We start from the raw sequence: 16,600 nt of genomic DNA on the forward strand, positions 1-16,600 counted from the left end.
GTTTGTGCTTTCACCAAACCAAAAGTAATCCAACCGACCCCTGTGATGGTTACTGAGCTGGGAGGCACTGTGACTCTCACTTGCTATTGTCCGGATGAGTCGGTGACCAGATTTATTTGGTTCAAGCAGAGTTTTGGACAGGAACCCCTCCACATGGCATCATCTCTTTATGTTGGCCAAGAGATGTATTATTCCAACAACTTTATCAAGGACTTTACTGAGACCAATCGTTTGAGTGTGAGGAGAGGAGACTACAGCTATAACTTGACCATATCCAAGACAGAGCCAGGGGACTCAGCTACATACTTTTGTTCCACTACAGACATCTATGAGCAAACATATGGAGAGGGAACTGTTTTATTTGTCAAAGGTAACTAAACATTTGCTTCTTTAATTTCAAAATGTGTGTCCCTGTATGTTGGTATGTTTGTACAGCTGCTTCATAAAATGCTAGTGATGAATACATGGCTTTTCATGTTTTTCACCCGCTTAGTCTTACATTAGTTACTCACTCTCTTCAGACTCAGAGTCCAACAGCATGTCTGTGCTCCAGCAGCCTGTGTCTGAGTCAATCCAGCCAGGAGGCTCTGTGACTCTGAACTGTACAATTCACACTGAGACCTGTGCAGGAGAACACAGTGTCCTTTGGTTCAGACATGGCTCAGGAGAATCCCGTCCAGGAATCATTTACACCCATGGAAACAGGAGTGATCAGTGTGAGAAGATCTCTGAGGCTGGGTCTCCTACACAGAGATGTGTCTACAACCTCCCCAAGAGGAACCTCAGCCTCTCTGATTCTGGGACTTACTACTGTGCTGTGGCCTCATGTGGGGAGATACTCTTTGGGAACGGGACCAAGTTGGACATTGACGGTAGGTGATACAGCTTACATTTTTGTTTATATCTACTGTATAGTCTACTGTGTAGAACATACATTTACTTGCTATTCTGGTTTCTTCTATTATTGTTTGAATTTCAACAGACTATAGAGCAGATCCTCTTCTCTTGGTGTCCTGCCTGGGTGTAGTATTGTGTGTCACGTTCACCTTGATCATTGTCCTGGTTTGCATCATGTACAAGATGAACAACACAACATGTGTGCAGTGCAGAGGTAAGTTACTATCCCTTGATATTCATTGATGTCACCATTTGTTGTTGTTTCAGTAGTGGAAGAAGTAGAAGTATCCTAATCTTTTTTGTCATTCGTTTTAGGACTCGTCTCACAGACCAGAGGTCCTGCAGTTACCAGGTCAGATGTAGGGGTAAGCAGAAATACTTTTATATTGTCTGTTGTGAAGCTTGTCTTTAACCAACTTAACTAATTGAATGTCAACAATGCTATTTTGTGCTTCACAGGACCAAGATGGAGACAGTCTCCATTACGTAGCTCTGAATCTGAGCAACAAGAAGAACAGGTCTAGAAGACAGAGAGGTCACATGGAGACAGTGGTGTATGCTGGGATCAGACAGTAGAATTGGATGAATGAACCAATGATAATTTTTTACTAGATAACTCTTTATTAACTAGTTCTAGCTTCATTAACTATCTATGAACGCATAAGCAGTCAAATGTGATGAAAACAGTGGTCATAGCTTTTTTGTTATTCAATGTTGAAAAAATTGAATGCATTGCTTCTCTGACAAACATTTTTTATTTTTTATTATAATAATAATAATAATTAGGGGTGGTGCTTATATTTGTCTTGGTACACAAGTGTGTAATGAAAATGTTTTTTTTATGTTTGTTGCTAACCCAACTCCCCCTGAGACACCCGCAGGGAGTGGGTTAACAGCCAGGGTCACCATTGTACAGCACACCGGGAGCAATTCGGGTTAAGTGCCTTGCTCAAGGGCACCTTTACAGATGATTATTATTTTATTGTTGTATTTGTTGTGACCATTTTAGCTACAGTAAACCAGTTGATTGCGTTTCCAACTGTTTGAATTTGAATACATTGAACCCACTGCATACTATGATGATATGGTGCGTTGTACAGACAGATGCTCTTAACTGTCTCAGACATTATGGTCTGTTTACAAAGCCTTGTGGTGAAGGTGGAAGTGTTGCAGTAACTTTCCACTGATGGAAACTAACCTCTTATAGACATTTAACACAGGAAGACTGACCTGCACCCACACTACTCTCCACTTTGTCCCTTAGGGCCCTGTATTGTTCACACACCTTAGTGTGAAACAGACTCTCAAGGGTCTCTCAACACAAATGTGTAGGTCAAAGTCTAGCAGTTCCACATTATGCTATGGTAAATGATTTAGGCTTCTTGCAACAGGACTACTCATAGTGAAAGTTGCACAATAGCCAATACCACAGAAGAATGGCAGGCCATAGTTAGGCCTCATTCTGTTGTAGTGTTAGTTTTTTTGTTTTTTTTGTTAAGACTACTGATTGCATGCCACACACAAACTCACATACACAGCAACCTATTTACAGGTAGTCTGTGGTCTGCTATGAACAAAACACGAGGTTGTAGCTAGATGTACTTTGGTGAGGCCTGTTGGGCTTCTGCACAGGACCTACCGGACTCTCTCTCTCTCTCTCTCTCTCTCTCTCTCTCTCTCTCTCTCTCTCTATGTGGTTTCCAGCAGGATGTCTCAGTGGTGTCAGTCAGTTGTTTCACATACTCTATACTTGCTCTTCAAGTTGCCCATTTGAGCAACAGTAGACCACTATTTTCATGATGCAGCTTGTTATCTGTATATATATTCAGATGAACTTTCTATTGGGTCATTTGACCAAGACATCTGAGGTACTTTGCCTAACACACATGACAGTTTTAAGTGTGATGTAAAGTATCATCATCATCTGGGACAAGAAGAAAGAGCCTCCTCATATTTATATCATGGGAGGGCTTTTATCTGTCCATACATTGGAGAATAAAATGTATATGAGATATTGCTGGCTAAGCAAATATCATATTTAAATCATGTGATGGGTGAGCTTCCTTTGCGTCCATACTTTGGAGAATAAATTGTATATGAGATAAGACTATTACCATGTTTTCTGTAGATGTTTCTCTGTGTTATGAAGTGACTGTGTGGTGGTCATAGAAGCCCTCGAGGATGACAGGGTCATAAAATGTGGCCAACAAGGTCACAACTACTGTATGACTCCCATGGACAACAACGGCAAGAACAACTGATAAGTGAAGTGATCCATTGATGCTTGTGGTTATGTCTTATACTTTCAGGTGGACAAGCGCTCAGGTGGACGGCTGTAGTACATAGTATTGTAGACAGTATGAGCTGTATTTAGGTCTAATAAAGGATGAATCCACACTAGTCACCTTCAGTTTCAAAAATAAAAAGTAACATAGTCATATTCAAACTTGCAATGTGATAAAGTTGTGCAACACATGTTCGAGCTGTACAACAACATGAATGGACAGTGTTTGTTGCATTCATGACCTACTGGCCAGCCAATCAAATCTGACCATCCAGATCAGACGGTACCGGAGATCAACCAATGAAAGCAAACACAAGTTTCCTTTCTCTTCTGTAGAGAGACTGCATTTCACACAGGTCAATATCATCACTTGAAGGAACAAGCAAGATGGACCAACTCTTCATCTTTCTTTTCATCTGCAAAGCTTGTAAGTAACATCTATCTCAATGTACTAATCTTATAACTGTTAAACATACCTCACAGGTTCTTAATATATTTGGTACATGTGCTTTCAACATGGTACATTTATTAGTAGAATTCAGGAGTATCTAAAACACAAATCATTTCTCAGCCTGCTTCTTTCCAGAAGGAGGCAATGTGACTATTGATTGCCACATGACCAGTGAGAACATAAACTACATGGTATGCTACAAACTCACCACTGACACTGTGCTTCAATACATTACTAAATCTTCAAAAAACCAGAGTGAAGTGCCATTCTACAATGAATTTGACGATGGGCAATTCTCTGTGTTGGCTGGCAATAACACATTTCAACACAACATTTCTGCCACAAAAAAAAATGACATTGGGAACTACTATTGTGGGAAGATAATCATGAATCATATACTGTTGGCTGATGGAACGTTGTTAATGCTGACAGGTGAAAATATGTACAAAATGATTTTGTTATTTTGTGTATATATGTACTCAAATATTTGTAATTAGTAATTTTATCACATTGTATCTGTTATTTAACTTTGTTATCAGGCACAACTTCAAAGAGAAAGACTGTTATACAGCAACCTGTGTCGGAGTCAGTCCAGCCAGGAGACTCTGTGACCTTGAACTGTACAATACACACAGGGTCTATTGGTTCAGACATGGCTCAGGAGAATCCCGTCCAGGAATCATTTACACCCATGGAGACAGGAGTGATCAGTGTGAGAAGATCTCTGAGGCTGGGTTTCCTACACAGAGCTGTGTCTACAACCTCCCCAAGAGGAACCTCAGCCTCTCTGATGCAGGGACTTACTACTGTGCTGTGGCCTCATGTGGGGAAATACTGTTACCAAGCTGGACATTCATGATAATTTCTTTCACTTAGTTTTTAATAGGAAACATTTGTCGTGTCATGTTACCTGAATAAATGATTATTACTATATTAATTTACTGTTGTATTGCTAGATAATGAGCACAATGAATCATGTAATTCTTTGGTTTCAGAGTATGATTTCCCCCTGACTCCCACTGCTCTTGCACTGGTCACACTAACCATTGTGTTTGTGATTGTCGTCATTCTACTGACATGTTGGATGTGCAAGGAAAGGACCAGAGGGCCTGAAGGTAGAGTCAGGCTTACTGTTGTTTTGCATGTTTCCTGCATATGACCAGTTACACTAATATCCTTGCTGTTGTTTTGCATGTGTCCTGCATATGAGTAGTTCCACTAACATACTTGCTGTTGTTTTGCATGTTTCCAGCATATGAGTAGTTCCACTAACATACTTGCTGTTGTTTTGCATGTTTCCAGCATATGACTAGTTCCACTAACATACTTGCTGTTGTTTTGCATGTTTCCAGCATATGACTAGTTCCACTAACATACTTGCTGTTGTTTTGCATGTTTCCAGCATATGACTAGTTACAGTAATATACTTGCTGTTGTGGAATTTTTCATTGACTATAGTTTTTTAAGATGTCCAAACCATATTGATGGTTTCAGCGAGATAGCTTGTATATGTAACAAGTTTTTATCTACTTGTTTTTAATTTGAAGATGCAACTGATAGATCACCAACCCCATCAGTCAATCAGGTAAACTCTTTGTTGTATCTCTTTTTTCCTCCATCTCAAATGGGTTTATCTAGTAGATGTGACCAGTATAATGTCTTGTTATGGCTCCACCTCTCTCACACAGAACCAAGACAGTGACGTGGTAAACTATGCAGCTGTGAGTTTCACCACCAAGAAAAGCCCCTCCTCCAGAAGAGAGAGAGCCCAGACCAGCAGAGAGGATGCAGAGTACTCTGAGGTCAGGTACCTTCAGCAGGAGTGAGATATGGGAAGAACCTCACCACATTGAACAGAATCCATATACACATCCATATCCACATCCATATACAATAGAACTAACTTTGAAGGCATTGTGATGACTGGTAAAACAACCGCTTTTAGTATGTAAATAATAGCTAAATAAAATAGGAAATAGCTCTACTTGTAACCTGGAGAAGCAACATGTATTAGAATATTCGAGGAGTAGACTTTCATTGTTTCTCCAATGTCTTAAATATGCAACTGACCTCTTAACTGAATAAATGTTGCTGATCAAAAATCACTGCTTAATTTACGAGTTTGTTGTTACATCCAAATGTATTTTCATCACATGTTATATGTTAACGTTTAGATATGTTAAACTGTCAACAATTTTTACCCTGAAGTTGAACTGTGAAGTCAAAGTGAAGACTGGGAAGTCCCTAAGTAGGTTTGAGTTTCCTTACTCACAACATGGGTTAGTTACCATCTGATCCAAACATCATATTTTCAGGTTGTATTTTCTTCTATCCAGTCTCGCAAAGTGACACTGATTCAATCTTCATAGAAGGACTGTTTCTGTTCCACATATGACCAACTGAACAGCCAATCAGGTGTTCAGCTGAACACATTTATTAGACCAATCAGACCCCACCTCGATCTAACCAATCAGACCACAGATGTGCGATTCAATGTCTTTTTACAAGTTGCACGCTACAAATCACCCCTGATCAGGAATAGCTAGGGGTGAGGACAAGATGGTTGAGCTCTTGGTCTTTCTTCTTCTCTGCAACTCTTGTAAGTGACACATTCCTAAGAAAGTCTACTTTCAATCTGGGTTCAATAATAAGTGTTTGGTATTCTGTCTTTTTCTCAATGGAAATACCTGATTTTGTTTCAGATGTGACTAAATCATCTGAGATTTCTCAGCCTGCTCCATTCCTAGCAGCAAAGTTGGAGGACAGCGTGACAGTTGAATGCCATGTAACCAGTAATGTTGATCACATGGTGAGGTACAAGATGACCACTGGCAAGAAACTCCAGTGTGTGGCAAAGGCAGAGATCGTTACCAAACATGCACATTATTTTGGTGACTTTATAAATGGCCGTTTTGGTGGATTGATAAAAGTTGGGATATTTCACCTAAATATGTCTTCAACAAAGCGGGAGGACATTGGAATGTACTACTGTGGAGTTTTGCACTTAAACTTCATAGAGGTTGGACCTGGAACCACCTTGATGCTTAAAGTTAATGCAATTACTTGTAAGAAGGGAACAAAGCTTGAAGTCATACGCTGAATAATGATATGCTGAAATATTCTTTACGATAAATCAGTTACATTTAATTTCAAAGGTGAGGAGTTGAATCGTAATACTGTTGTCCGGCAACCTGTGTCTGAGTCAGTCCAGCCAGGAGACAATACACACTGAGACCTGTGTTGGAGAACACAGTGTCTATTAGTTCAGACATGGCTCAGGAGAATCCCATCCTGATGCAGGGTAGCCTAGTAGTTGGAGCGTTGGACTAGTAACCCGGGCTGAGCTTCCTCGAGAAGGAGGCACAGGGGCTGAGCTTCGGTGGTGTGCCCGAGCAGTGAGAGAGCACGGCTCCAATCCCAGCCTTGGACGCGTCCACCTCCACTATGAATGCCAAAGAGGGATCCGGATGGGCCAGCACGGGAGCCAAGGTAAACAGAGCCCTCAGGTGCCCAAAGGCCCGGTCCGCCTCAACCGACCACTGCAACCATACCGGTCCCCCCTTCAGCAGTGAGGTAATAGGAGCCGCTACCTGACCAAAACCCCGGATAAATCTCCGGTAGTATTTGGCAAACCCTAGAAACCACTGCCCCTCCTTCACCGTGGTGGGTGTCGGCCAATTACGCACGGCTGAGATGCGGTCACTCTCCATCTCCACCCTTGAGGTGGAAATGCGGTACCGACATTTCTCAGCCTTGGCGTACAGGTCATGCTCCACAGTCGTCCAAGCACCTTGCGCCGCAGGGACACATGCTTGGCGCGTGTAACGAAGTATATCAGAATGTCATCAATATACACCACTACACCCTGCCCATGCAGGTCCCTGAAAATCTTTATCAACCCGTACGGCATGACAAGGTACTCATAATGCCCTGAGGTCATACTGAACGCCGTCTTCCAGTCGTCTCCCTCCCAGATATGCAGGTTGTAAGCACTCATGAGATCAAGTTTGGTGAAGTAGCGCACCTTGTGCATTGACTCAATCGCCTTGGCGATAAGAGGTAGCGGGTAACTGTACCTCACAGTTATCTGATTAAGGCCTTGATAGTCAATACACGGGTGCAGACCTCCCTCCTTCTTCTTCACAAAAAATAAACGCAAGGAGGCGGGGGAAGTGGAGGACCGAATGTACCACTGACGCAGATATTCGGAGACATATGTTTCCATAGTCATATATTCCATATATATTCCATATCCTCTGTCTGCCGGTGACAGAGGATACATGTAATTCCTGGGAAGTGCAGCGTCTACCAGGAGTTTTATCGCACAATCCTCCAGTCGATGGGGTGGTAAGTGAGTCGCCTTCTTTTTGGAGAAGGCGAGAGCCAAATCGTCATATTCGGGGAGAATGCGCAAGGTGGATATCTGGTCTGGACTTTCCACCGTAGTTGCACCTACGGAAACCCCTAAACACCTCCCCGAGCACTCTCGCGACCACCCCGTGAGAGCCCTCCGTTGCCGTGAAACAGTGGGATCATGACACACTAACCAGGGTAGGCCTAGCACCACGGGAAATGCAGAAGAGTCAATGAGAAAGAGACTGATTCTCTCTGTGTGACCCCCCCTGCGTCACCATGCCCAGAGGAGCGGTGGCCTCCCTAATCCATCCTGACCCTAATGGTTGACTATCTAAGGCGTGAACTGGGAAGGGCATAGCCTAAGGAACGATGGGGATCCCTAAACTATGGGCAAATGATCTGATTATGACTAAAACATCCTAAAGATTAATTCTATACATCGTTTGACATGTTTCTAAGAACTGTAATATAACTTTTTTGACATTTCGTCTGAACAAGTGATCGCACAATATGCATTTGGATTACTGGGCTAAACACGCAAACAAAAAAGAGGTATTTGGACATAAATGATGGACTTTATCCAACATAACAAACATATATTGTGGAACTGGGATTCTAGGGAGTGCATTCCGATCAATATCATCAAAGGTAAGTGAATATTTATAACGCTATTTCTGACTTTTCTGACACCTCTCCTTCTTTGGGAAATGGCTGGATGTTTTTCTGTGACTCGTGCTGAACTAACATAATCGCAAAGTGCGCTTTCGCTGTAAAGCCTTTTTGAAATCTGACACAGCGGTTGCATTAATTAAGGAGAAGTTTATCTATATTTCCATGCAAAACACTTGTATCTTTTATCAATGTTTATTTTGGGTATTTCTGTAATTTGATGTGGCTCTCTGCACTTTCACCGTATGTTTGTTTGAGACAATGCATTTCTGATCATAACACACCAATTTCAAATGAGGTTTTTGGAAATAAAGATGAACTTTTTTCAAACAAAACACACATTTATTGTGTAACATGAAGTCCTGTAAGTGCCATCTGATGAAGATCATCAAAGGTTATATTCGGGACGGGATATTCGGGATATTTGGGACGGTAGCGTCCCACCCAACAGCCCAAATTAAATTTAATTAATTAATTAAAATTCCTCAAGCATACAAGTATTTTACACCATTTTAAAGATAAGATTCTTATTAATCCAGCCACAGTGTCTGATTTCAAAAAGTATTTACAGCACCACAAACGATTATGTTAGGTCACCACCAATTCACAGAAAAACACAGCCATTTTTCCAGCCAAAGAGAGTCACAAAAAGCAGAAATATTGATAAAATGAATCACTAACCTTAGATGATCTTCATCAGATGACACTCATAGGACTTCATGTTACACAATACATGTATGTTTTGTTCGGTAAAGTGCATATTTATATCCAAAAATCTAATTTTACATTGGCATGTTATGTTCAGTAGTTCCAAACATGCGGTGATTTTGCAGAGAGCCACATCAATTCACAGAAATACTCATAATAAACATTGATAAAATACAGCTATTATACATGGAACTTTAGATAAACTTCTCCTTAATGCAACTACTGTGTCAGATTTCCCAAAAACGTTATAATAATCTGAGTATGGCGCTCCGAGCCCAAACCAGCCAGAGAAATATCCGCCATGTTGGGTAGTCAACATTATTCAGAAATAGCATTATAAATATTCACTTACCTTTGATCTTCATCAGAATGCACTCCCAGGAATCCCAGTTCCACAATAAATGTTTGATTTGTTAGATAATGTCCAAGAGAGCTGTGTCTACAACCTCCCCAAGAGGAACCTCAGCCTCTCTGATGCTGGGACTTACTACTGTGCTGTGGCCTCACGTGGGGAGATTCTGTTTGAGAACGGGACCAAGCTGGACATTCAAGGTAGGTGATATGGCTTGCATCTTTTTATATATTTTTCAAATCTACTGTCTAGAATATATATTTACTTGCTATTCTGAGTGTCCTCTATCAATGTTTGAATCTCCACAGGCCATAGGACAGACCCTCTTCTCTTGGTGTACTGCTTGGGTGTAGAATTGACTTTCTTGTTAATCCTGATCATTGTCCTTGCTTGCATCATGTACAAGATGAACCAGAGAAAGTGTCTGCAGTGCAGAGGTAAGTGACAACCTTTTAGAAGTTGCTCTTCTTTAACATTACCATCTACAGATATATCTGCATGGGAAGAAGGAGTTGCATCTTTATCTTTGAGGTGTTTCTTTTCAGGATCCATCTCTCTGACACCATGTCCAGCAGTCTCTTCTACAGATGCGGTAAGATGCGGTAAGGGGTAAGTAGAATTCCTTACATTTTGTATTACCATAAAAATATGTATGGACATGTTTATGTTAAATAATAACATATGGTATTATTTCCCCCTCCCACCATTACAATTGATTCTCACAGAACCAAGATGGAGACAGTCTCCATTACTTAGCTCTGAATCTGAGCAACAAGAAGAACAGGTAGAACTGGATGACTGAAACAGTCCAATGAATTCTCTTTTTATCAACTCTCCCTTTATTAACATTATTATCTGTATTACTGTAACACATAATTACTGTAGCTTCTTGACATGCCTAGTTAAATCAAGGTAAAATAAAGTGCATTGCTTCTCTGCCAAACTCATTTTATTTGTCACATGTGCTGAATTCAACAGGTTTAGACCTTACCGTGAAATGCTTTCTCACATGCCCTTAACCAACAATGCAGTTTGAAGAAAAATATGAGTTAAGAAAATAATATACAAAACTAAAGTAAAAAATAAAAGAGAAACAATAAAATAACACTAACGAGGCTATATACAGGGGCACCGGTACCGAGTCAATGTGCGGGGGTACAGTTTAGTCAAGCTAATTGAGGTAATATGTACATGTTGGTAGGGGTAAAGTGACTATGAATATATTATTGATTATAAACAGCGAGGAGCAGCAGCGTGATTAATGGGGGGATTAATGCAAATAGTCCGGGTGGCCATTTGATGAGCTTTTCAGCAGTCTGATTTCTTGGGGTAGTAGCTGTTAACTCTTAGAACTACCCATCCCTGATCTGGGAGAATTGTCATCAACTACACTAAATAGCATAGCGCAACGGTCAAAGAAAATTACTAGAAAATATTCATATTCATGAAACCACAAGTGAATTATAGTGAAACACAACTTAGCCTTTTGTTAATCACCCTGTCATCTCAGATTTTGAAATTATGCTTTATAGCCAAAGCAAGACAAGTGTTTGCGTAAGTTTATCGATAGCCTAGCATAGCATTATGTCCAGCTAGCAGCAGGAAGCTTGGTGACGAAAATCAGAAAAGCAATCAAATGAAATCATTTACCTTTGAGCTTCAGATGTTTTCACTCACGAGACTCCCAGTTAGACAGCAAATGTTCCTTTTGTTCCATAAAGATGATTTTTTTTTTATAGCCGAAATACCTCCGTTTCTTGTCCACTTATGAGTAATCCACCGGAAATTGCGGTCACGACAACGCCGAAATAAACTCCAAATTAGATCCATAATATCGACAAGAAACATGGCAAATGTTTCAATCGGGACAATTGGCTTTTCAGTAGGAGCGAGAGGAACAATGGCCGCCTTTGTCTATTACGCACAAATCACTCCGAGAGCCACCACCTGACCACTGACGCAATGTTGTCGTTCACGCTAATTTTTCTAAATAAAAGTCCGAAACTATGTCTAGTGGCTGTAGACACATTAGGTAAGCCATAGAAAAGGGAATCTGGTTGATATCCCTTTCAATGGGCAATAGGGATGCATAGGAACACAGGGGTTTCAAAATAAGAGTCACTTCCTGATTGGGCACAGGGACTATGGTGTTGTGCTTGAAACATGTAGGTATTACAGATTTGGTCAAGTACAGGTTGAAAATGTCAGTAAAAAAATATCTATAACTCAAATTTTGATGGGAAAAAGTTACACATGGTTGCTTTAAGAAAGGTAGATATAGCGCACACTGTTCTAACGCTTCATAGACTTATTTTCAATGAGAATGACATATCTATCACTCACATTTCTTTGTGAATTTGGTCAGGTCTCCAACATTTTGTACATATTGAAGCTTAAATGTATAGTGTTAAACAGTTTTTTTCTCTTCTCATGCCACTAACACGCCCTCAAATACACAGCAACCTATTTAAAGTTATTCTGCGGTCTGTGAACACAAGACAAGGATGTATCTGCGCTTTGTCAGGGCCTGCTGGCTTTGAACACAGGACCCTCTGCTCCCTCTTTCTCTCTCTCTCTCTCTCTCTCTCTCTCTCTCTCTCTCTCTCTCTCTCTCTCTTTCTCTTCTCTCTCTCTCTCTCTCTCTCACTTTCTCACTTTATCTTTTTCTCCCTCTCTGTCCCTCTCTCTCTCTTTCTCTGTTTCTCTCTTTCTGTGGCTTTCAGCCGGATGTCTCAGAACTCTTAGCTCTCTCATACTCTAGGCTATGCTACTTGCTCTTCAAGTTGACCATTTTAGCAACAGTAAACCAACTATTTTGATGAGGCAGCTTTTCTACACATAGTCGACTGAAATCTGTGAAAAAACACAATTAGCTATTTATTAGGTCATTTCACCAAGAGCTGTAGTTCTTAGTCAAACACAACACAGTTTTAACAGGGACGTATTATCATCACCTATAGGCCGAGAGGAATCTGCCTCCTCAATAACAACATCATGGGAAGGGATTATTTCCATCCAATCCAATTGAGCATAAATCCTGAATTAGAGATTTTTTCCCATTGATGCTTTTTAGTGAGGTGAAGTGACTGTGTGGTGATCAAGGCGGTGGCCCGTTCCTGTAGGTTCATGCTCTACAACATCCGCAGAGTATGACCCTGCCTCACACAGGAAGCGGTGCAGGTCCTAATCCAGGCACTTGTCATCTCCCGTCTGGATTACTGCAACTCGCTGTTGGCTGGGCTCCCTGCCTGTGCCATTAAACCCCTACAACTCATCCAGAACGCCGCAGCCCGTCTGGTGTTCAACCTTCCCAAGTTCTCCCACGTCACCCCGCTCCTCCGCTCTCTCCACTGGCTTCCAGTTGAAGCTCGCATCCGCTACAAGACCATGGTGCTTGCCTACGGAGCTGTGAGGGGAACGGCACCTCAGTACCTCCAGGCTCTGATCAGGCCCTACACCCAAACAAGGGCACTGCGTTCATCCACCTCTGGCCTGCTCGCCTCCCTACCACTGAGGAAGTACAGTTCCCGCTCAGCCCAGTCAAAACTGTTCGCTGCTCTGGCCCCCCAATGGTGGAACAAACTCCCTCACGACGCCAGGACAGCGGAGTCAATCACCACCTTCCGGAGACACCTGAAACCCCACCTCTTTAAGGAATACCTAGGATAGGATAGGTAATCCTTCTCACCCCCCCCCCCCTTTTAAGATTTAGATGCACTATTGTAAAGTGACTGTTCCACTGGATGTCATAAGGTGAATGCACCAATTTGTAAGTCGCTCTGGATAAGAGCGTCTGCTAAATGACTTAAATGTAATGTAAATGTCATTCTATGAATGCTCCCAACAAGTTCACAACTATGGGTCTCTTGACGTAGACAACAGTAGCTGTAGTGATGAAGATTAAGGGATGCCAAACTTGAATGATTATTTCAACATTTGTACTAAATCTATACTCTGTGACCCTGTACAATGTGAAGATTGTCCTTCCTGAATAAGGCGTCAACAAAAATGATGCGTCCAGTTCGGCCAATCACCTGTAACTCCATTGTCGAAGGGTTGTCTACACAGGTGTACTTTTTCCACTCAAGACAGGTTGTGAGGAGGATGACAACACAACTTGTGTCTGATATTTCCACTTCTTGTAGAGATGGGTAAGTGCAACTTTTATATTTCTCTGCTTATGAGATGTCTGCCCTTAATTTGGATGCTTGAGGTATCACATGTAATACTTTACAGACACTTTGAATATCTAAGTTGTATTTTGGGTATGTAACAGAATATACTACTGTATATTGTTAATGTTCCTTAATAGATGTAGTAGCTGGAGACACAGTGCACTGCTTCTATAAAGGCCATATGCATTTCTCCTGGTACAAGCAACCATTTGGAGATAAGCTTCAACTCTTCTCAACTGTCTTTAAGTTTGACAGGAACGCAACCTTTTACCATGAGTTTAAGGATAACCCTCGATTCTCAGTGGAAAATGGCCACGAAAAGAATCATCTAAGGATCTCAGACATGCAGCTCTCTGATTCAGGCACATATTACTGTGGAAGCGCTTATGGAAACAAGGTGGAGTTGGGAGAAGGAGCCATTATCTTAGTAAAAGGTATATTACCAGATATATTGTGAAAATATGAGCTATTATCTTAATCAGATTAGATTTTTATTTAGAAAACGTTGTGTTTGAACACAGTCTACAGTAATATTCTAGGGATTCAATGGGTTTATTGATCTTCTTGTCAGGTTCAGGGTCCAGAAACATGACTGTGCTCCAGCACAGTCAGTCCAGGAGTCAGTCCAGGAGAATCTGTGACTCTGAACTGTACAATACACACTGAGACCTGTGTGGGAGACCACAGTGTCTATTGGTTCAGACATGGCTCAAGAGAATCCCTTCCAGGAATCATTTACACCCATTGAGACATGAGTGATCAGTGTGAGAAGAGCCCCGAGGCTGGGTCTCCTACACAGAGCTGTGTCTTCAACCTCCCCAAGAGGAACCTCAGCCTCTCTGATGCTGGGACTTACTACTGTGCTGTGGCCCCATGTGGGGAGATACTCTTTGGCAACGGGACCAAGCTGGACATTCAAGGTAGGTGATACGTCTGACATTCTGTTTTATAATTATCTACATAATCAAAGTTCGGATACTTTTGTTTTCCTATATCCTTCAGATATCTTTGTATATGAGAGAATAAAATATGACTCCGATCAGGCCGAGTCTTGTTGGTGTCTCTAACATTGTCATAGCTTTATCCCTCAGTGTCTCAGTGTCTCCATCCCTATTTGATATTTCACAGATGGTTGTAAGGAGGACCATCTTCTGTTCATGTATTGCCTTGGCGCAGCGTTGGGTCTGTGTGTCCTCCTCATCATTGTCCTTAGTTGTGTTTTGTACAAGATGAGCAAGTGCATAGGTAAGTGACAATATTGTGCAAGATCCAGTATGCTTATCAATTGTTGGTACAGTTACATTAGTTGACATGTTTTGGTCAAAATTGGTCAAAGAAGCTCTTCATTGTATGATGATGATGATTATATTGATTAATGTGTTTTATTAAAAGGAACCCAACTTCATTCAAGTACTCCTGCAGTCCCCAGTCATGATAACCAGGTAACCTGACCTCACACTTGTTTAGTTGTTGCTGAATCAATGTATTTTTCCTTCAATCAAAATATGAAAATATAATTTTTTTAGAGGATTGTTTCACTATACCACAATATTTAGTATAATACCAAATATTTGGATTTACATTTTTGTTATCGCTCTCAGGATCAAGAGCGTGGTACACTCCATTACGCCGCTCTGAACGTTGTCCACAAGAAACCAAATGCCGGGAGACAGAGGAGTGCCACGGAGACAGACACTGTGTACTCTGGGGTGAGACGCCAAAACATGGACTGAAATGTCAACTTGTCCTCTTTAATAACTTGCACTGATTATGTGTTTTCTACACTGTATGTTTGACTGTGGCCTTTTTCATTGTAAGTTACAATTACTTCCATTGATACTGTTGTTCCATTTTGATCAAATAAAACATTCAACTACTTTCATAGAGAGGAATTGTTTGATTTTCATTCATATTTTCTCTGTCCTTAAATGTCACATTTTCACCCACAGATTCAGTGTGCAACAACCATATCAAGCCTATGCTCAGGTAAAAAAGGTTGGTTGCAAAATAACTGTAAATATGTATCTATTGCTGGTGTTTGAGCCTCTCAAACTGTCATATTTTAGCTGTATCCTGTATCTCAGATCTCTGTGGTTTTCTGACTGCCCTGAATAGATGTTCCACTCACGTAAACTCAACTCTAACCCCCAGCAATGACCATCAGTCCTCACCACACTCTCTTTTCACACTCCATCAAAACCACCAACATCCATATCACTTAGAGCCCAACTCTCTCTCTCTCTCCATAACAAAAGACTGAACTAAAAATGTACTTCTTAGCTAAATATACTTTGAACCGAATTGACATGGTTGAGAGATTGATTTCAAATATGACAATGTTCACATTGTAACAGAGCAGTTGTCACAAACCATGGACAAAATGAGAATTGGTATAAGTGCACCTTGCAGAACTGCAATCCGTTTCTTTTTCAACAGGGAGCAGCAGTGAATGTGGAAGTCCCCACAACTGCCTCAACAGTAGAGTTGGCAGCAACTAATTTGATGAAGTATCATTAACAGCGTGCTTTTCTGTGATAGTTCATGTGTCTAGCCGAAATTTGCAGTCAATCAAATTCCGGAAAATACTATATGCGGCTATGAAGAATCTATAACAAGGTAATATAGTTGTTACATGCTTATTACACATCTATAACATGATCGAAATCATTTCCAGCATCTTTAAATAGCAGCCACCAAACAGGCTAAAC

General features: G+C 41.1%; 1 protein-coding gene and 1 pseudogene across 1 annotated transcript; both read left to right on the forward strand.

Moving 5' to 3' along the window:
- Nucleotides 1-530: 530 nt before the first annotated feature.
- LOC118392719 (uncharacterized) lies at nt 531-1,697 on the forward strand. The gene is made up of 4 exons (XM_035784748.2): nt 531-872; nt 983-1,111; nt 1,213-1,262; nt 1,357-1,697. The coding sequence occupies exons 1-4, from the start codon at nt 539-541 to the stop codon at nt 1,471-1,473; spliced, it is 630 nt and encodes a 209-aa protein (XP_035640641.2). The 5' UTR covers nt 531-538; the 3' UTR covers nt 1,474-1,697.
- A 12,167-nt stretch (nt 1,698-13,864) lies between these two features.
- LOC118392720 (uncharacterized) lies at nt 13,865-15,689 on the forward strand (annotated as a pseudogene).
- Nucleotides 15,690-16,600: the final 911 nt, after the last annotated feature.

The sequence above is a fragment of the Oncorhynchus keta genome, chromosome 13 (assembly GCF_023373465.1).
Source record: "Oncorhynchus keta strain PuntledgeMale-10-30-2019 chromosome 13, Oket_V2, whole genome shotgun sequence".
NCBI classification, from domain to species: domain Eukaryota; kingdom Metazoa; phylum Chordata; class Actinopteri; order Salmoniformes; family Salmonidae; genus Oncorhynchus; species Oncorhynchus keta.